Source organism: Salvelinus alpinus, chromosome 2 (genome assembly GCF_045679555.1).
Source record: "Salvelinus alpinus chromosome 2, SLU_Salpinus.1, whole genome shotgun sequence".
NCBI lineage: Eukaryota > Metazoa > Chordata > Actinopteri > Salmoniformes > Salmonidae > Salvelinus > Salvelinus alpinus.
Window position 1 is genome coordinate 89,360,337 of NC_092087.1, and position 22,051 is coordinate 89,382,387.

At 44.5% G+C, this 22,051-nt stretch overlaps 2 protein-coding genes across 3 annotated transcripts; both read left to right on the forward strand.

The window, feature by feature from the left end:
* The first annotated feature begins 2,718 nt into the window (after positions 1-2,718).
* LOC139568103 (uromodulin-like) lies at positions 2,719-16,003 on the forward strand. Of its 2 annotated transcripts, none has more exons than XM_071389797.1 (9): positions 2,719-2,816; positions 11,310-12,116; positions 12,223-12,309; positions 12,743-12,930; positions 13,819-13,970; positions 14,376-14,624; positions 14,766-14,916; positions 15,393-15,468; positions 15,654-16,003. In XM_071389797.1, exons 1-9 carry the CDS (start codon positions 2,753-2,755, stop codon positions 15,671-15,673), a joined length of 1,794 nt encoding a protein of 597 aa, XP_071245898.1. In that variant the 5' UTR covers positions 2,719-2,752; the 3' UTR covers positions 15,674-16,003. The 2 variants fall into 2 exon arrangements, with proteins under 2 accessions (XP_071245898.1, XP_071245899.1); XM_071389798.1 differs by having other exon boundaries at positions 15,708-16,003.
* A 2,047-nt stretch (positions 16,004-18,050) lies between these two features.
* On the forward strand, positions 18,051-19,924 carry LOC139541576 (uromodulin-like). Its single transcript, XM_071346381.1, has 5 exons — positions 18,051-18,060; positions 18,225-18,674; positions 18,781-18,867; positions 19,301-19,488; positions 19,769-19,924. Exons 1-5 carry the CDS (start codon positions 18,051-18,053, stop codon positions 19,922-19,924), a joined length of 891 nt encoding a protein of 296 aa, XP_071202482.1.
* The last annotated feature ends 2,127 nt before the right edge of the window (positions 19,925-22,051 follow it).

The following is a 22,051-nucleotide window of genomic DNA, read 5'->3' on the forward strand; positions in this document are numbered from 1 at the left end:
GGGTCATACTGGTACATCAAGCTGCCTCACCCTACAGAAACAGGAGATAGACTAGTGTCCTGTCCAGGGGTCATACTGGTACATCAAGCTGCCTCACCCTACAGAGACAGGAGACAGACTAGTGTCCTGTCCAGTGGGTGTACTGGTACATCAAGCTGCCTCACCCTACAGAGACAGGAGATAGACTAGTGTCCTGTCCAGTGGGTGTACTGGTACATCAAGGTGCCTCACCCTACAGTAACAGGAGATAGACTAGTGTCCTGTCCAGGGGGTGTACTGGTACATCAAGGTGCCTCACCCTACAGAAACAGGAGATAGACTAGTGTCCTGTCCAGAGGGTGTACTGGTACATCAAGCTGCCTCACTACAGTAACAGGAGATAGACCAGTGTCCTGTCCAGGGGGTGTGCTGGTACATCAAGCTGCCTCACTACAGTAACAGGAGATAGACTAGTGTCCTGTCCAGGGGGTGTACTGGTACATCAAGCTGCCTCACCCTACAGAAACAGGAGACAGACTAGTGTCCTGTCCAGTGGGTGTACTGGTACATCAAGGTGCCTCACCCTACAGTAACAGGAGATAGACTAGTGTCCTGTCCAGGGGGTGTGCTGGTACATCAAGCTGCCTCACCCTACAGAAACAGGAGATAGACCAGTGTCCTGTCCAGGGGGTGTACTGGTACATCAAGCTGCCTCACTACAGTAACAGGAGATAGACCAGTGTCCTGTCCAGGGGGTGTACTGGTACATCAAGCTGCCTCACACCACTCATTGTTTCTCAATCCTGGTCCTGGGGACCAAAAGGGGTATACATTGTTGTGTTTACCGTAGCACTCACAACTTCATTCCACTAATCAACATCATCATCATCATTATCAAGCATTCGATTTCAGTCAGGTGTGTTAGTACAGGGGCGAAACCAAAAACGTGCCTCTCTTTGGATCCCTAAGACCAGGATTGGGAAACACCTGGGCTACAGAAAGAGGAAATCAAAATGGGCTTTTTGGTCTTCATTTAAAGTTATGGTTAGGCATAAAGTAAGCAGTGTGGTTAAGGTTAGGGTTAGGGTTAGGCATAAAGTAAGCAGTGTGGTTAAGGTTAAGGTTAGGGTTAGGGTTAGGGTTAGGGTTAGGGTTAGGGTTAAGTTTAGGGTTAGGGTTAGGGTTAGGGTTAGGCTTTTTGGTCTTCATTTAAAGTTATGGTTAGGCATAAAGTAAGCAGTGTGGTTAAGGTTAGGCATAAAGTAAGCAGTGTGGTTAAGGTTAGGCATAAAGTAAGCAGTGTGGTTATGGTTAGGCACAAAGTAAGCAGTGTGGTTAAGGTTAGGCATAAAGTAAGCAGTGTGGTTATGGTTAGGCATAAAGTAAGCAGTGTGGTTAAGGTTAGGCATAAAGTAAGCAGTGTGGTTATGGTTAGGCATAAAGTAAGCAGTGTGGTTAAGGTTAGGCATAAAGTAAGCAGTGTGGTTAAGGTTAGGTTGAAAATCAGATTATAAGAAGAAACATTTTTAAAATAGGCGGGGCTTCTGACTTTACCACTTGCCCACATAATAACGACCGATAGGCTCCTGCCCAATGGGCCCTTCTGGCTCCGACCAGTATGACCTATTATCATGACTTATTATCAATGACAGACCAACATAACACAATCTCTGAGTGATGAGCTCATTAGTTCAGCTCCATACAGTAAATAAAGAGGCATTACACTTTCAACTAAAATGTTTGTCAGACATTTTCAGTTTTCAGACTTCCAAAGTTAACTAATGTCAAGATGTAGATTCAGCTGTATGCCTCAACCCAAAGTGAATGGAAAAGATAAGCACGGAAGAAAACCCTTTGGGTTGAGGCATATGGCAAGATCTGCCCAACCGATGTGGTGGGTTTCATCTTGACATTAGTCTACTTTTGAGGTCTGAAAGTCTTTCATTTATGAGTGAAATGTCCCTTTAAAGCAGTGTTTCCCAATCCTGGGCCTGGGGACCCAAACGGGGACACATTTTTCCAATGTGCTAACATACCTGTTTCAGATCAAATTTGATTGATGGTGATTTGATTAGTTGAATCAAATGTGTTCGGTGCTAGGACGAAATGTATCCACCCCCCCACCCCCTTTTGGTATTGGGAAACACTGCTTTAAACAATACACTTTATTCAGTTGTTCAATGTTTCAGTGTCATCACCATGGGCACATTGGCACAAGGCTAACTGGCATAGATTATATTTCTAATAGTTCATTAGTAACGATTAATATGTAACTCCGTTAAAAACAATATCCCTTTACTGTAGTCACATGATGCGCCCCACCACCCCCTCCTCCCCTGAAAAACTAGTGGATATATTCTCTAGCTCAATGGTCAAATCCATCATATGCTGATTGGTAAGTGAGCGATGTCTTTTTCCATAGTTTCAACTATAGCTTATTCATTCTGCATGAAAATACTTCACATTGTATTATTTGATTTTGACACAATTGAAGTGAAGGGGGAATTCAGGAACTCTGGAAGTGGATAATTTGTTATTTGTAAACGCTTCTTCAATTATAAAACTAAAACTTGTTTGTTTCGCTCGTTAGCCTTTATCATGTTTTGACCCTGATGAAGACTATTAGGCCGAAACACGTTCGTTTTATGATTAAAGAAGCATTTTTCTGTCGGAAGTGCTCCCTTTGGCTATAATTGTACCAAAAAATAGATATATTATTTTTTTATTCTTTATTTTTCAGTCGTGTGTCTGATCTGAAGAGAAGCTGAACAGAATGACGTCATCGGGTGTTCTGATGATGCTCCTGTTCTTTAAGCATGTTACTGCAGACAACTCAGGTAAAGGATTGATTGGCTTATTCCCGTTTAGGTAATGAGAGAATGTTGGTTGAGGACCTTCCACTTCTCTCCATTGTTACTGTTGGTTGAGGACCTTCCACCTCTATAGCCCCCAATGCAATACACTGTAATAGACTGTACATGGGATACATATTGACTTGTAGAGAGAGAACTTGTCTACCTGTCTCAGCTAAAGTGGTGTGGGAATTACTCAGTAGGGTGTCTACGTACTAAATATGGTAAGTTTTGAACAGGGACTGTGTCGCACGATCTGATGCTTGGAGGGGGTATAGATAGGTATGGAGTGGGTAAAGAACAAAGTCCTGATGAATATGTACAACACAGTCCTCCTACAAAAGTGCATATATTTGGTTAGTAGAGACCCTACTGAGTATTTCCCACCCCACTTTAGCTGAGACAGGTAGACAAGTTCTCTCTCTACAAGTCAATATGTATCCCATGTACAGTCTATTACAGTGTATTGCATTGGGGGCTATGGAGAGGGTGGAGAACAAAGTATTTCATATTCAGTCTACTGCAGTGAATGGAGTGGTTGGAGTAAGTATTCACCAGCACTCTATATTAAACCCATTGCCCAGCACAAGATACCAATTTTGTTTGGCAGACTCTATTGATTTATTCCAATAACCTAGATTTGTATTTCATTAAACGTGTATTTATTTAAATATAGCCTACTTTCAAAATACCAGTATTTGGGTAAACTTTCAAAATAAATGCTGGTGTAAATAATACAATATTACAAATATAATACTTCATATTATCCACACCTTTTTTCAAAGGTGGTTGCAATGCTGTGAAAACCAGTTGTACTGAACAAAACAAAAATGCACCGACATTGGATGCCAACCACCGAGAAACCCCACCAAAGAAGAAAGAGGTTGTTAGCTAGCTTGGGGACACCGGTACACAGTGTACTTCGCCCCCGCCTGCCGGGCACTGCTTTCCTGCAGTTCTGTTAACGTTACGACGAGGGAAATAGCTAGCTAGTGTAACCAACCAAACTCTTGAATGGGACTACTGGGTAGGGATTACCCCCCACTTTGACGTTAAAATAACTACAGGAAAGCAGTGCTAGGCAGGCGGGGGCAAAGGACACTGTGTGCCGATGTCCTAGCTAGCAACCTCAATAGCAGTGGGCGCGACATGTAGTAAGTGACAAGTGATGGGCGCGACATGTAGTGGGTGCCGCATGTAGTAAACATGGTCTGCAAATAGACCCTTCTCAGCAAGAGGGCACTGACTTTGCTGAGGCAATTGATCATCTTTGGCTGATGGAGAGACGTGGCGGAGGGACCTTTTAAGCGAGTTAATAAAGTTGCTGGTGGCAATCAGCTTTGAAATTAGCATATTTTGCATTATGGTTTGGATATTACAAACAAAGTACTAGGGTAGTTAATTTATGTTAGCTTCAGCCAGGACCTGCCACCCTAAACAAGATAAATAAATTGCTACCCTCCTATACACTGCAAAACTAGAATAGTCCCAGTAAGCAAAACAATGTTGAAAAGACGTCTAAGAACTTATTTTACAGATGTTGAAGTTAGGTTCATTTTAGATTCTGAATGAAAGGTGAAAATACGTATTTTCCGGATGTTTAAAATACTTATTTTCCAGAAGTTAAAAATTCATATTTTCCAGACATTGAAAACATCGTTTTTTCTGGACGTTGAAATCAGGTACATTTTCGGTTCTGAATGAAAGTAGAAAATATGTATTTTCTGGAGGTTGAAAATATGTATTTTCTGGACGTTGAAGAAACGTATTTTCCGAACATTTAAATCTTGTTCATTTTCGGTTCTTAATTAAAGTTGAAAAGACATCATTTACAGACGTTTATGTTTGGACCAAGGCCGGTCCATACCAGACCAAATCTGAACAAAACAGACGGCCGGACCAAAAATCAATGTCCATGGATGTGGAACTCAAGGCTGGTCCAGACAGAACCAAATAAAGACGTCCAAAAGACGTCAGCATCGGTCTGTGATTACTGGACTGTAGCCTACAGTGTCAGCCAGAATGGAATTTTAGGAATGCCCATCCATATGGTAGGCCTACAGTTTGTAAAACAACCAGTTGCATTGAATTTATTAGTCCTGATTCCTGTGACTAATAAATGTGGTTATTTAATCTCTGAATATCAGCTGCCCAGTTATCCTGAGCCTACTTCCAATGAGAATTAATGTGTACACACCACCAAATGCAGAAGTATTTTATTTTTCGCTATGATCAGCTGGGTAAAAATGGACAGATACAAACTTGAAATCTCTGATCATGACAATTTAGCCCACGGGGTGAAGCGCCTCTGATTTTGAAAAAAGTGACCACTACTTATCCCAAGACGGCATCAGTGCTCACTTAAAAATACTATATACAGTTGAAGTCGGAAGTTTACATACATTTATGTTGGAGTCATTAAAACAAATTTTTCAACCACCCCACAAATTTCTTGTTAACAAACTACAGTTTTGGCAAGACGGTTAGGACATCTACTTTGTGTATGACACAAGTCATTTTTCCAACAATTGTTTACAGACAGATTATTTCACTTATAATTCACTGTATTACAATTCCAGTGGGTCAGAAGTTTACATCAAATCAAATCAAATCAAATCAAATTTTATTAGTCACATACACATGGTTAGCAGATGTTAATGCGAGTGTAGCGAAATGCTTGTGCTTCTAGTTCCGACAATGCAGTAATAACCAACAAGTAATCTAACCTAACAATTCCACAACTACTACCTTATACACACACACAAGTGTAAAGGGATAAAGAATATGTACATAAAGATATATGAATGAGTGGTGGTACAGAACGGCATGGCAAGATGCAGTAGATGGTATAGAGTACGCTATATACATATGAGATGAGTACTGTAGGGTATGTAAACATAAAGTGGCATAGTTTAAAGTGGCTAGTGGTACATGTATTACATAAGATGGCAAGATGCAGTAGATGATATAGAGTACAGTATATACATATGAGATGGGTAATGTAGGGTATGAAAACATTATTTTAAGTGGCATTGTTTAAAGTGGCTAGTGGTACATTTTTACATAATTTCCATCAATTCCCATTTTTAAAGTGGCTGGAGTTGAGTCAGTATGTTGGCAGCGGCCGCTAAATGTTAGTGGTGGCTGTTTAACAGTCTGATGGCCTTGAGATAGAAGCTGTTTTTCAGTCTCTCGGTCCCTGCTTTGATGCACCTGTACTGACCTCGCCTTCTGGATGATAGCGGGGTGAACAGGCAGTGGCTTGGGTGGTTGTTGTCCTTGATGATCTTTATGGCCTTCCTGTGACATCGGGTGGTGTAGGTGTCCTGTAGGGCAGGTAGTTTGCCCCCGGTGGTGCGTTCTGCAGACCTCACTACCCTCTGGAGAGCCTTACGGTTGTGGGCGGAGCAGTTGCCGTACCAGGCGGTGATACAGCCCGACAGGATGCTCTCGATTGTGCATCTGTAGAAGTTTGTGAGTGCTTTTGGTGACAAGCCGAATTTCTTCAGCCTCCTGAGGTTGAAGAGGCGCTGCTGCGCCTTCTTCACAACGCTGTCTGTGTGGGTGGACCAATTCAATTTGTCCGTGATGTGTACACCGAGGAACTTAAAACTTTCCACCTTCTCCACTACTGACCCGTCGATGTGGATAGGGGGGTGCTCCCTCTGCTGTTTCCTGAAGTCCACAATCATCTCCTTTGTTTTGTTGACGTTGAGTGTGAGGTTATTTTCCTGACACCACACTCCGAGGGCCCTCACCTCCTCCCTGTAGGCCGTCTCGTCGTTGTTGGTAATCAAGCCTACCACTGTAGTGTCATCCGCAAACTTGATGATTGAGTTGGAGGCGTGCATGGCCACGCAGTCGTGGGTGAACAGGGAGTACAGGAGAGGGCTCAGAACGCACCCTTGTGGGGCCCCAGTGTTGAGGATCAGCGGGGTGGAGATGTTGTTACCTACCCTCACCACCTGGGGGCGGCCCGTCAGGAAGTCCAGGACCCAGTTGCACAGGGCGGGGTCGAGACCCAGGGTCTCGAGCTTGATGACGAGTTTGGAGGGTACTATGGGGTTAAATGCTGAGCTGTAATCGATGAACAGCATTCTCACATGGGTATTCCTCTTGTCCAGATGGGTTAGGGCAGTGTGCAGTGTGGTTGCGATTGCGTCGTCTGTGGACCTATTGGGTCGGTAAGCAAATTGGAGTGGGTCTAGGGTGTCCGGTAGGGTGGAGGTGATATGGTCCTTGACTAGTCTCTCAAAGCACTTCATGATGACGGAAGTGAGTGCTACGGGGCGGTAGTCGTTCAGCTCAGTTACCTTAGCTTTCTTGGGAACAGGAACAATGGTGGCCCTCTTGAAGCATGTGGGAACAGCAGACTGGGATAAGGATTGATTGAATATGTCCGTAAACACACCAGCCAGCTGGTCTGCGCATGCTCTGAGGACGCGGCTGGGAATGCCGTCTGGGCCTGCAGCCTTGCGAGGGTTAACACGTTTAAATGTTTTACTCACCTCGGCTGCAGTGAAGGAGAGCCCGCAGGTTTTGGTAGGGGGCCGTGTCAGTGGCACTGTATTGTCCTCAAAGCGGGCAAAAAAGTTGTTTAGCCTGTCTGGGAGCAAGACATCCTGGTCCGCGACGGGGCTGGTTTTCTTTTTGTAATCCGTGATTGACTGTAGACCCTGCCACATACCTCTTGTGTCTGAGCTGTTGAATTGCGACTCGATTTTGTCTCTGTACTGGGACTTAGCCTGTTTGATTGCCTTGCGGAGAGAATAGCTACACTGTTTGTATTCGGTCATGCTTCCGGTCACCTTGCCCTGGTTAAAAGCAGTGGTTCGTGCTTTCAGTTTCACGCGAATGCTGCCGTCAATCCACGGTTTCTGGTTTGGGAATGTTTTAATCGTTGCTGTGGGTACGACATCGTCAATGCACTTCCTAATGAACTCGCTCACCGAATCAGCATATTCGTCAATATTGTTGTTGGACGCAATGCGGAACATATTCCAATCCGCGTGATCGAAGCAGTCTTGAAGCGTGGATTCAGATTGGTCGGACCAGCGTTGAACAGACCTGAGCGCGGGAGCTTGTTGTTTTAGTTTCTGTTTGTAGGCTGGAATCAACAAAATGGAGTCGTGGTCAGCTTTTCCGAAAGGGGGGCGGGGGAGGGCCTTATATGCGTCGCGGAAATTAGTATAACAATGATGTAGGGTTTTCCCAGCCCTGGTAGCACAATCGATATGCTGATAGAATTTAGGGAGTTTTGTTTTTAGATTAGCCTTGTTAAAATCCCCAGCTACGATGAATGCAGCCTCAGGGTGTGTGGTTTCCAGTTTACAAAGAGTCAGATAAAGTTCGTTCAGGGCCATCGATGTGTCTGCTTGGGGGGGAATATATACGGCTGTGATTATGATTGAAGAGAATTCCCTTGGTAGATAATGCGGTCGACATTTGATTGTGAGGAGTTCTAGATCAGGTGAACAGAATGACTTGAGTTCCTGTGTGTTGTTATGATGATCACACCACGTCTCGTTAATCATAAGGCATACCCCCCCGCCCCTCTTCTTACCAGAAAGATGTTTGTTTCTGTCGGCGCGATGCATGAAGAAACCAGCTGGCTGCACCGACTCCGTTAACGTCTCTTGAGTTAGCCATGTTTCCGTGAAGCAGAGCACGTTGCAATCCCTGATGTCTCTCTGGAATGCTACCCGTGCTCGGATTTCATCAACCTTATTGTCAAGAGACTGGACATTGGCGAGTAGTATGCTAGGGAGTGGAGCGCGATGTGCCCGTCTCCGAAGCCTGACCACGAGACCGCCTCGTTTTCCCCTTTTACGGCGTCGCACAGGGTCGCCGGCTGGGATCAGATCCATTGTATTGGGTGGAAGGCAAAACACTGGATCCGTTTCGGGAAAGTCATATTCCTGGTAGGAACGATGATGAGTTGACGTTAATCGTATATTCAGTAGTTCCTCCCGACTGTATGTAATGAAACCTAAGATTACCTGGGGTACCGATGTAAGAAATAACACATAAAAAAGCAAAATACTGCATATTTTCCAAGGAACGCGAAGCGAGGCGGCCATCTCTTTCCGGCGCCGGATGTTACATACACTAAATTGACTGTGCCTTTAAACAGCTTGGAAAATTCCAGGAAATTATGTCATGGCTTTAGAAGCTTCTGAAAGGCTAATTGACATAATTTGAGTCAATTGGAGGTGTACCTGTGGATGTATTTCAAGGCCTACCTTCAAACTCAGTGCCTCTTTGCTTGACATCATGGGAAAATCTAAATAAATCAGCCATGACCTTAGAAAAAAAATTGTAGACCTCCACAATCTGGTTCATCATTGGGAGCAATTTCCAAACGACTGAAGGTACCACGTTCATCTGTACAAACAATAGTACGCAAGTATAAGCACCATGGGACCACGCAGCCGTCATACCGCTCAGGTAGGAGATGCGTTCTGTCTCCTAGAGATGAACGTACTTTGGTGAGAAAAGTGCAAATCATTCCCAGAACAACAGCAAAGGACCTTGTGACGATGCTGGAGGAAACTGGTACAAAAGTATCTATATCCACAGTAAAACGAGTCCTATATCGACATAACCTGAAATACCGCTCAGCAAGGAAGAAGCCACTGCTCCAAAACAGCCATAAAAAAGCCAGACTACGGTTTGCAACTGCACATGGAGACAAAGATCGTACTTTTTGGAGAAATGTCCTCTGGTCTGATGAAACAAAAATATAACTGTTTGGCCATAATGACCATCGTTATGTTTGCAGGATAAAGGGGGAGGCTTGCAAGCCGAAGAACATCATCCCAACTGTGACACACGGGTGTGGCAGCATCATGTTGTGAGGGTGCTTTGCTGCAGGAGGGATTGGTGCACTTCACAAAATAGATGGCATCATGAGGGAGGAAATTATGTGGATACATTGAAGCAACATCTCAAGACATCAGTCAGGAAGTTAAAGCTTGGTCGCAAATGGGTCTTCCAAATAAACAATGACCCCAAGCATACTTCCAAAGTTGTGGCAAAATGGCTTCAGGACAACAAAGTCAAGGTATTGGAGTGGCCATCACAAGCCCTGACCTCAATCCTATAGAAAATGTGTGGGCAGAACTGAAAAAGTGTGTGCGAGCAAGGAGGCCTACAAACCTGACTCAGTTACACCAGCTCTGTCAGGAGGAATGGGCCAAAATTCACCCAACTTATTGTGGAAGGCTACCCAAAACGTTTGACCCAAGTTAAACAATTTAAAGGCAATGCTACCAAATACTAATTGAGTGTATGTAAACTTCTGACCCACTGGGAATGTGATGAAAGAAATAAAAGCTGAAATAAATCATTCTCTCTACTATTATTCTGACATTTCTGTCATGCCCTGACCTTAGAGAGCCGTTTTATTTCTCTATTTGGTTAGGTCAGGGTGTGATGTGGGGTGGGCATTGTGTTTTCTGTTTCTATGTTTTGGCGGGGTATGGTTCTCAATCAGGGACAGCTGTCTATCGTTGTCTCTGATTGGGAATCATACTTAGGCAGCCTGTTTTTCCACCTTAGTTGTGGGTAGTTGTCTTTGTTAGTGGCCAGTATAGCCCTAGTAAGCTTCACGTTCGTTTTTGTTGATTCTTGTTTTGTTGGCGACATTTATAATAAAGTAAAATGTACGCTCACCACGCTGCACCTTGGTCCGGTCATTTCCAAGACGACGTTCGTGACAATTTCACATTCTTAAAATAAAGTGGCGATCCTAACTGACCTAAGACAGGGAATTCTTTACTAAGTTTAAATGTCAGGAATTGTGAAAAACTGATTTTAAATGTATTTGGCTGAGGTGTATGTAAACTAATGACTTCAACTGTACCACTGGATGAGATAAATTGTAATAGTTTTTTAGCAGAATTATGTGAGGTTTTATGTGTTGTTGTTCTTAGGCACGATGTGAAGGGGTGTGCCTGGATACAGCCCTTAGCAGTGACATATTGGCCATATACCACAAACCCCCGATGTGCATTATTGCTATTATAAACTGGTTACCAACGTAATTAGAACAGTAAACAAGTAATTTTACATCATACTTGTGGTATATTTAAGGCACGAGGGGGTGTGGTATACGGCCAATATACCACGGCTAAGGGCTGTTCTTAGCCTGTGGTATATTGGCCATATAACACAAATCTTCAAGGTGCCTTATTGCTATTATAAACTGTTTACCAACGTATTTAGAGCAGTAATTATAAATGTTTTTTCATACCTGTGATATACGGTCTGATATACCACGGCTGTCAGCCAATCAGCATTCAGGGCTCTAACCAACCAGTTTATAATGTCTGATATTCCACAGCTTTCAACCAATCAGCATCCAGGACCCAAACTACCCAGTTTATAACGGCCAATATATCACACCTCCTCGGGCGTTATTGATTAAATTGAATGTAGTGTCTTGTCATAAGCTTTATGGGGGAATTGTTTTCTCAGGTACGGTTGTTACCAGTTGTGAGGCGTGTCATGACCAAGCCACCTGCCTAGACTCACCTGTGGAACGTGAGAGGGGAGATGCTTTCCAAACCTGGTCCGTCACTTGCACCTGTCAAGATGGCTTCGTTGGCGACGGCATCACATGCTACGACCTTGAATTCTGCGCTAAAGGCTCCTGCTGTCGTCAAGGTTACGGCTGGTCCTCGGAGCTGGGCTGTGTGGACGTTGACGAGTGTTCCCTCCCAGACCAACCCTGCAGCCCTCCTCAGGTCTGTGAGAACACCCCCGGATCCTTCAACTGCCTGGTGCCTCCTGAAGACGACCTCCACTCCAGTCCTGGTTCTGACTCCCGTTCAGTGCAGTTTCAGTGCGGGGGGAGACGGTGTCCAGTGGGAGAGGACTGTATCAGTGTTGGTGGAACATCCCTCTGTGCAGACCCCTGCCTGCACTACTCTGTACTGAATGACGACTGGCGTTCCACCACCAACTACGGTCCAGCTAACGGCTACCACTGTGACTCGTCTGTCAACTGGCAGGGCTGGTATCGCCTGTTCCTGGGAAACACCAGTGTTCAGATGCCAGAGAGGTGTGTGGAAAAGTACATGTGTGGGACGGAGATCCCCTTGTGGCTTCCATTAGCGCATCCCCAGCTGTTAGACGGGGTGGTTCAGAGGAGCGTCTGTGGACACTATTACTATGACTGCTGCTACAGGAGGCAAAATCCCATCCATGTCAAAGCCTGCTATGGAAACTACTATGTCTACAAGTTGGTCCCTACAACAACATGCAACATGGCCTACTGTGCAGGTATATTGCTATCGTAAAGGGATTATCCCTGATTCTTAGAGACACAAAGAATGTTCAAGTAACTAGACATAACAAAGCCATTTAACACTACCTCTGTCTCTTCCAGATGTCAACACCACGGTGTGTTCTACATGTGGAGTGTTTGATGCCTGCGTGAGCGACAATGAGACCAACTGGAGATGTGAGACGAAAGGTGAGTGTATAAACTGCATTGTCACATCTGTATTTTTTCAAACACTATGAAACGCAGAGATTTAGGGTTGAAATTATGCATCTTTAAGATGCGTATCTTTTAACCAATAAGGGCAGAGGAGGCGTGGTATATTGGCCATATATCACAAACCCCCAAGGTGCCTTACTGCTATTATAAACTGATTACCAACGGAATTAGAACAGTAAAAATACATGTTTTCTCATACCCGTGGTATATGGTCTCAGATACCACGGCTTTCAGCCAATCAACATTCAGGGTCCCAGCCCTGAATGATGATTGGTTGATAAGGCAGCTTGGGTGTTTGTGGTATATGGCCAATATACCACGGCTGAGGGATCTCAGGGATCTCAGTCTCACACATGTACCAGTTCACACCTTATTGCTTAAATAACCTTCTGAGTTGTTAACTTAGCTCCAGAGCTGGTGTGTGGGCGGAGCCTCCTGAAGGTGGGCCTTCCAAATGTTTACCTGGAGGCTGCTGGTCTGGATGCTTCCTCTGCTCACCTGGCCGACCACCGCTGCTCCGCCCACGAGGATCGTAACGGCACGGTGTGGTACCAGGTGGAGCGCAGGGAGGGACGCTGTGGGAACACTCTGGAGGTGAGAAATATTTTCACTTTATGTTCAAGAAGGTTCTATATTGCTGTCCCATCCCCAATATTTTCCCTGGAGAAGTTTTATGAATTATTACTAAACATACACTTTAGTTGGTTTGCATCTTACTTTTTAAATGTATTAAATGTTTTTATTTCACCTTTATTTAACCAGGTAGGCTAGTTGAGAACAAGTTCTCATTTACAACTGAGCTACACGGGATGCAATGGTGCCTTTCGGACAGTTCAGATTGTTGGTGGAGGAACCTCTGCTTGTTTTTTCAATTGTGTTTTTGTATTTTTGTGTTTTCTATGCTCCTGCCTTGATTTAAGTATGTGTGTCTCTAACATTTAATGTGTAGTAGCTGCTGGTCTTGTCATGAGACCTTGGTCTCAATAGGACTCCCTGCTTTAAATCAAGGTTAAGTAAATAAACAGGGCTGAAGACGAATATGACATCAGTGTTAACGGTGGTTAATTGTCAAACACATCACTGTGATTTCACGGTAGTCTACCCATCACTGTGATTTCACGGTAGTCTACACATCACTGTGATTTCACGGCAGTCTACACATCACTGTGATTTCACGGTCGTCTACACATCACTGTGATTTCACGGTAGTCTACACATCACTGTGATTTCACGGTAGTCTACACATCACTGTGATTTCACGGCAGTCTACACATCACTGTGATTTCACGGTAGTCTACACATCACTGTGATTTCACGGTAGTCTACACATCACTGTGATTTCACGGTAGTCTACACATCACTGTGATTTCACGGCAGTCTACATATCACTGTGATTTCACGGTCGTCTACACATCACTAATGCAAGCAGGCCTAATAAATGCATGAATATGGCATATTTCTTAACCCCCCTCCTTTTCCCAGACAAACGCCACCCATGCTGTCTACTCCAACAGCTTATTCGTTTATCCAGTAGATGGGAGGAACGACTCCCAACCCTTCGGCTTTCCCTTCTCCTGTGTCTATCCTCTGGAGACAGAGAGCAGTCTGGATGTGGCCATCAGACCTCTCCCACTGTGAGAAAATATGCAGAAACTCCATTCTGTTTATTCTGTTGTCTTTGTGCAAACTACACTATTAGAAAAAATGTGCCATTTAGAACCTAAATGGATTCTTCGGCTGTCCCCATAGGAGAACCCTTTGAAGAACACCTTTTGGTTCCAGGCAGAAAACTTTTGGATCCAGATATAATTATTTTGAGTTCCATGTAGAATGCTCTCCACAGAGGGTTCTACCTAGAACCAAAACAGGTTCAACCTGGAACCAAAAAGGGTTCTCCTATGGGGACAGCCAAAGAACCCTTTTGGAACTGTTTTTTCTAACAGTGTCATCATTATGAACATTCAACTGTTATTTAAATGTTCATAAAGTTTGATTTGATTTGTAGCTTCACCTCTTTGTACCTTTGTACCTCTTCACAGAACGGATCATAAAGTTGTCAGAGTCGGTGCCAAGGCCAAGGCCTCCATGTCTCTGTACCGCGACACCAACTACACACAGCCTTACCCAGCTGGTCAGCCAGTCACCCTGATTGCGGGTTCCTCCCTGTACGTGGGCGTGTCCGTAGAGGAGTCCGAGGCAGAACGTTTTGTCGTTGTTCTGGAAGACTGCTACACCACGGAATCACCCAGCCCTGATAATCCCCCACAGATCTACATGATTCAGGACAGGTCCATGACTCTATTCATCAGCTGTTTGCATGTCTATGTGTGTTTGTTTTGTGTGTGAAGTATGGTATGTTTGTTGCTGTGTACGGTCTGTGTAGCCGTGCATGCCTTGAACCCTTTGTTGTTTCTTGGCTCTTCTCCCAGGTGTCCTACAAATCGTACCCAGGTGACAGTGGAGGAAAGCGGCTCGTCCCTCAGGGCTCGCTTCTCTGCTCTACTGCAGGGGGACTACCGTTACATCTTCCTGCACTGCAGCCTCAGCCTGTGTGACCAGAGGAGCTCCTCCTGCACTCCAGTGAGTCCTGATGTTCTTCTCAGACTCATTAACTCTCTCCATGGGCTTTCAGGTTTCGTTGTGTTTGGTCTCTCTGACTTAGTGTTTGGTCTCTCTGACTTAGTGTTTGGTCTCTCTGACTTAGTGTTTGGTCTCTCTGACTTAGTGTTTGGTCTCTCTGACTTAGTGTTTGGTCTCTCTGACTTAGTGTTTGGTCTCTCTGACTTAGTGGTTGGTCTCTCTGACTTAGTGTTTGGCCTCTCTGACTTAGTGGTTGGTCTCTCTGACTTAGTGTTTGGTCTCTCTGACTTTGTTTGGTCTCTCTGACTTAGTGTTTGGTCTCTCTGACTTAGTGTTTGGTCTCTCTGACTTAGTGTTTGGTCTCTCTGACTTAGTGTTTGGTCTCTCTGACTTAGTGTTTGGTCTCTCTGACTTAGTGTTTGGTCTCTCTGAGTTAGTGGTTGGTCTCTCTGACTGTTTGGTTTCTCTCTCTACAGGTGTGTTCCAGGAGGAGATCCCGCTCTGTGTCCAAGTCCATCCGCCTCAAGCCCCTCACCATCGGGCCAATCACCTGTAAATATTTTACTTTAGTAATGACTTACATAGTTTATGAGCTAATATATTGTATAGGCTTTGGACCTAAATGTAGAATAGTCGTGAAATTAACAAAAATGAGTGTCCGATATTCTGGTCAGAAGCACCCGGCCGTCGTGCTGGTTTGTTTCCTCTCTAACAGTCAGATTCTCTTTGGCCCCCAGGGGCCCAGAGTCTGGAGTGAGCCTTGGGAACCCCCAGCATATGAAGGATGGCAGGGGCCCAGAGTCTGGAGTGAGCCTTGGGACCCCCAGCATATGAAGGATGGGTCCCTCCTGCACTACTCCCCTGATCTCCATCCCAACCTACAGCCCAGTGTAACTTTCAAGGGCACAGAAATACTCGTTTAGATTCTAAGTAATGAATTGATGCACTACAGTGTGATTTCATTGTACTGTGTATGTTGTATACACATAGACTTGCATTGTTTTAGGGCTGATCATTTCCCCAAACCTGAGTTGATGTGTGTGTAAGCTGTGATTTGATGATGTCAATAAATAACTCTGTATGATGATGCTCATTGTCTAATGATTGTCTATTTAACAGGTTGTAAACATAGAAATAAACATGTCTATATTTATTGTAAGGCAGGTTAAACACATATTTACAAAAGGCAGAACAACAGAGGACTAAATGACCATAGAGGATTTTAGGAAAACTGGCTAAACTTGTTAAAGACAAGTGACATTCATGATATGTATTTAGTCAATGTACTGAACACTTCCTAGGTTGTTTTACCAAAGCAGGAAGACTGATTGGTGTATTGAAATAGTGCTGTTTAAGTTCCACTGTAGAAGAACACAATGAAAGACTTCAGAATGACCATGACAGTCTGAGTAGTAGTTTATGATGCTCCTTTCTTATGGCTCCATTGTTACTGTTGGTTGAGGACCTTCCACCTCTCTCCATTGTTACTGTTGGTTGAGGACCTTCCACTTCTCTCCATTGTTACTGTTGGTTGAGGACCTTCCACCTCTCTCCATTGTTACTGTTGGTTGAGGACCTTCCACTTCTCTCCATTGTTACTGTTGGTTGAGGACCTTCCACTTCTCTCCATTGTTACTGTTGGTTGAGGACCTTCCACTTCTCTCCATTGTTACTGTTGGTTGAGGACCTTCCACCTCTCTCCATTGTTACTGTTGGTTGAGGACCTTCCACCTCTCTCCATTGTTACTGTTGGTTGAGGACCTTCCACTTCTCTTCATTGTTACTGATGGTTGAGGACCTTCCACCTCTCTCCATTGTTACTGTTGGTTGAGGACCTTCCACTTCTCTCCATTGTTACTGTTGGTTGAGGATCTTCCACCTTTCTCCATTGTTACTGTTGGTTGAGGACCTTCCTCCTCTCTTCATTGTTACTGTTGGTTGAGGACCTTCCACCTCTCTTCATTGTTACTGTTGGTTGAGGACCTTCCTCTTCTCTTCATTGTTACTGTTGATTGAGGACCTTCCTCCTCTCTTCATTGTTACTGTTGGTTGAGGACCTTCCACCTCTCTCCATTGTTACTGTTGGTTGAGGACCTTCCACCTCTCTCCATTGTTACTGTTGGTTGAGGACCTACCACTTCTTTCCATTGTTACAGTAAACTCAATGTGGGTGGTGCCTTCAGGCCTCGTGTGTGTGTGTGTGTGTGTGTGTGTGTGTGTGTGTGTGTGTGTGTGTGTGTGTGTGTGTGTGTGTGTGTGTGTGTGTGTGTGTGTGTGTGTGTGTGTGTGTGTGTGTGTGTGTGTGTGTGTGTGTGTGTGTGTGCCATATTTCCTTGCTCAGACCATCATGTACCCAAATCAGTTGTGAATGTATGTAATCAAACCAATGACCATCAAGGTTAACCAGTATGTTTGATGGAAGAACAATCTGGAATACAAACAACCTCACGCGGACTCAAACTGGAGCAAGGTCACTAAAAGTGTTAACGAATAGCCCAGGTGGGAGTTGTGTAGCCTAGGAAACGATGTGATCATAATCAAAACGTTAAAAGCACTGTTATCTTAAATATATTGTTATCCTTTCTCAAACCCTCTAATCAGTCATCAGGAAATAATGACTCTTTATTCTAATAGTCACACGTCTTCCACTGCCCTTCTACCATTGTGTATTGAAAGCCCACTGCTCCACTCTGATATTGGTCCTCTGTGAACGGTACGTTCATTCAGCTTGATGTAAGTAATGCATGGCTGTTGTCGTGGAGAGTCCACAGAGATAGTATTGGTTGGATTAAATGATGTCTTAATAATGTTGAGGTTTCAACTAAATCGAAACTTAAAATCTATTCTGTACCAAATAGCATGTGAAAGAAAGTAACCCTTTAAAACATATATTTTAAGGTTCTTGCACGCTTGAGCCGAAGACTTCTGTGCAGAATGATGACAGCAAACTGGTTGTTTCTTCTCTTGGTGATCATCTCAGGTAGAGAAGAATGGTATTTTACATGCTGTAGATGATAAGATGGTCTGAGGTTAATAGGGATACTAGTAGGGACGTATGTGGGATCGAGGAGATGATGATAAGATGGTCTGAGGTTAATAGGGATACTTGTAGGGACATATGTGGGATCGAGGAGATGATGGAAGGTGCAGGCATTCAAAACGACTTGTGTATCGATACAGATTTTGTAATAAGGATAATCTTGTTCTTGTTTGTTGGCATTCAATGCATTTGACATACTGTATTTAGGGTGAATTGTAATGCATACGTTTTCAACCTAATATATTAACTCACAGTTTTTTTGGTGCAGGATTGGTTGTAACCAGCTGTGGTGTGTGTAATGTGGGGGAGGACTGTATCAGTGTTGGTGGAACATCCTGCTGTGCAGACCCCTGCCTGCACTACACCGTGCTGAATGACGACTGGCGTGCCACCAACAACAATGCCAACGTTAATGGCGAGCACTGCGACCAGAGCATCAACTGGCAGGGCTGGTATCGCCTGTTCCTGGGGAACACCAGTGTTCAGATGCCAGAGAGGTGTGTGGACAGTTACATGTGTGGGACCGCCTTCCCCATGTGGCTCTCGGATCCCCATCCCCAGCTGTTAGATGGGGTGGTTCAGAGGGGTGTTTGTGGGAGCTGGTATGGTACCTGCTGCTACTGGAGGCAAAATCCCATCCATGTCAAAGCCTGCTATGGAAACTACTATGTCTACAAGTTTGTCCCTGCAACAACATGCAACATGGCCTACTGTGCAGGTATATTGCTATCGTAAAGGGATTATCCCTGATTCTTAAAGACACAAAGAATGTTCAAGTAACTAGACATAACAAAGCCATTTAACACTACCTCTGGCTCTTCCAGATGTCAGCACCACGGTGTGTTCTACATGTGGAGTGTTTGATGCCTGCGTGAGCGACAATGAGACCAACTGGAGATGTGAGACGAAAGGTGAGTGTATAAACTGCATTGTCACATCTGTATTTTTTCAAACACTATGAAACGCAGAGATTTAGGGGTGAAATGATGCATCTTTAAGATGCGTATCTTTTAACCAATAAGGGCAGAGGAGGCGTGGTATATTGGCCATATATCACAAACCCCCAAGGTGCCTTACTGCTATTATAAACTGATTACCAACGGAATTAGAACAGTAAAAATACATGTTTTCTCATACCCGTGGTATATGGTCTCAGATACCACGGCTTTCAGCCAATCAACATTCAGGGTCCAAGCCCTGAATGATGATTGGTTGATAAGGCAGCTTGGGTGTTTGTGGTATATGGCCAATATACCACGGCTGAGGGATCTCAGGGATCTCAGTCTCACACATGTACCAGTTCACACCTTATTGCTTAAATAACCTCCTGAGTTGTTTACTTAGCTCCAGAGCTGGTGTGTGGGCGGAGCCTCCTGAAGGTGGGCCTTCCAAATGTTTACCTGGAGGCTGCTGGTCTGGATGCTTCCTCTGCTCACCTGGCCGACCACCGCTGCTCCGCCCACGAGGATCGTAACGGCACGGTGTGGTACCAGGTGGAGCGCAGGGAGGGACGCTGTGGGAACACTCTGGAGGTGAGAAATATTTTCACTTTATGTTCAAGAAGGTTCTATATTGCTGTCCCATCCCCAATATTTTCCCTGGAGAAGTTTTATGAATTATTACTAAACATACACTTTAGTTGGTTTGCATCTTACTTTTTAAATGTATTAAATGTTTTTATTTCACCTTTATTTAACCAGGTAGGCTAGTTGAGGACAAGTTCTGATTTACTACACATCACTAATGCAAGCAGGCCTAATAAATGCATGAATATGACATATTTCTTAACCCCCCCCCCCCCCCCTTTCCCAGACAAACGCCACCCATGCTGTCTACTCCAACAGCTTATTAGTTTATCCAGTAGATGGGAGGAACGACTCCCGACCCTTCGGCTTTCCCTTCTCCTGTGTCTATCCTCTGGAGACAGAGAGCAGTCTGGATGTGGCCATCAGACCTCTCCCACTGTGAGAAAATATGCAGAAAGTCCATTCTGTTTATTCTGTTGTCTTTGTTTCAGACTACACTATTAGAAAAAATGTGCCATTTAGAACCTAAAAAGATTCTCCGGCTGTCCCTATAGGAGAACCCTTTGAATAACCCCTTTTGGTTCCAGGCAGAAAACTTTTGGATCCAGATATAATTATTTTGAGTTCCATGTAGAATGCTCTCCACAGAGGGTTCTACCTAGAACCAAAACAGGTTCAACCTGGAACCAAAAAGGGTTATCCTATGGGGACAGCCAAAGACCCCTTTTGGAACTCCTCTCTCCATTGTTACTGTTGGTTGAGGACCTTCCACCTCTCTCAATTGTTACTGTTGGTTGAGGACCTTCCACCTCTCTTCATTGTTACTGTTGGTTGAGGACCTTCCTACTCTTTCCATTGTTACAGTAAACTCAATGTGGGTTGTGCCTTCAGGCCTCGTGTGTGTGTTTATTACAAAGAGCTCATTAACACAGGGTCAAGCTAAAGTCTGTAAAACAGTTACTGTTATCAAGATGACAGTTTCATTTAATACCCTCTAAACCTCAACAGAGCTGTCTGTAAAGCACCAAGGTGCTGCTGGTTTGGGGAAAGTTTTAAGAGGTAGCAGTTCTCCAGTCTTTCCACCGGGTGGAGATGTTGAGCTGTGGTGAGAGAACGGTTGGCTGTTGGCCCATTCCTGAATCAATCCCTAGCAGTGGAACTTGCTGAGGGGAGGACGGCTCATAATAATGTCTGGAACGGAGCAAATGGAATGGCATCAAACAACTGGAAACCATGTGTGCCACCAACGTCCTGTGATCCCTAGACTCTAGTCCAGTGTTTCCCAAACCCCTCCTGGATCACTCTAGTCTTTCCACTTGTTTGATGTATTCCAGTAGCAGCACCAGCTAGTCTAGTCAACTTGTGTAGATCGCTGATAGAATGGGATAACAATATGGTTGTAGTAGCACCAGCTAGTCTAGTCAACTTGTGTAGATCTAATAGAATGGGATAGATAACAATATGGTGGTAGTAGCACCAGCTAGTCTAGTCAACTTGTGTAGATCTGAGAGAATGGGATAACAATATGGTGGTAGTAGCACCAGCTAGTCTAGTCAACTTGTGTAGATCTGATAGAATGGGATAGATAAGAATATGGTGGTAGTAGAACCAGCTAGTCTAGTCAACTTGTGTAGATCTGATAGAATGGGATAGATAACATTATGGTGGTAGCAGCACCAGCTAGTCTAGTCAACTTGTGTAGATCTGATAGAATGGGATAGATAACATTATGGTGGTAGTAGCACCAGCCAGTCTAGTCAACTTGTGTAGATCTGATAGAATGGGATAGATAACAATATGATGGTAGGTCAACTCTGCCCTCTGATAGGCCAGGAGTTTTCACCATATTGCTTTCCTATCCAATCCTTTCAGGGACCGTATGTATTTTTGGGTCGACAGGTAGCCTAGTGGTTAGTGCATCGGGCCAGTTATCGAAGGGTTGCTGGATCAAATCCCAGAGCTGTTCTCCCCGGTGGGCCATCATTGTAAACAAGAATTTGTTGTTAACTGACTTGTCTAGTTAAATAAAGGTAAAATATATAAATGTACCAAGCAGCTCTGAATAGGAGTGATTTATAATAGCCTTTTAGATCATAATGAATAAGATGGCATGGACGAGATGGGGTCAGGGGGGTCTGATAAGATGACGTGGGGTCAGAGGGGGTCTGATAAGATGACATGGACGGGGTGGGGTCAGGGGGGATCTGATAAGATGACATGGACGGGGTGGGGTCAGGGGGGATCTGATAAGATGACATGGACGGGATGGGGTCAGGGGGGGATCTGATAAGATGACATGGACGGGGTGGGGTCAGGGGGGGGATCTGATAAGATGACATGTACTGGGTGGGGTCAGGGGGGATCTGATAAGATGACATGTACTGGGTGGGGTCAGGGGGGATCTGATAAGATGACATGGACGGGATGGGGTCAGGGGGGGGCTGATAAGATGACATGCACGAGGTGGGGTCAGGGGTGGTCTGATAGGATGACATGTGGGTTCGGGGGGGATCTAATAAGATGACATGGACAGGGGGGGATCTGATCCTAGATCTGCACTCTTGATACA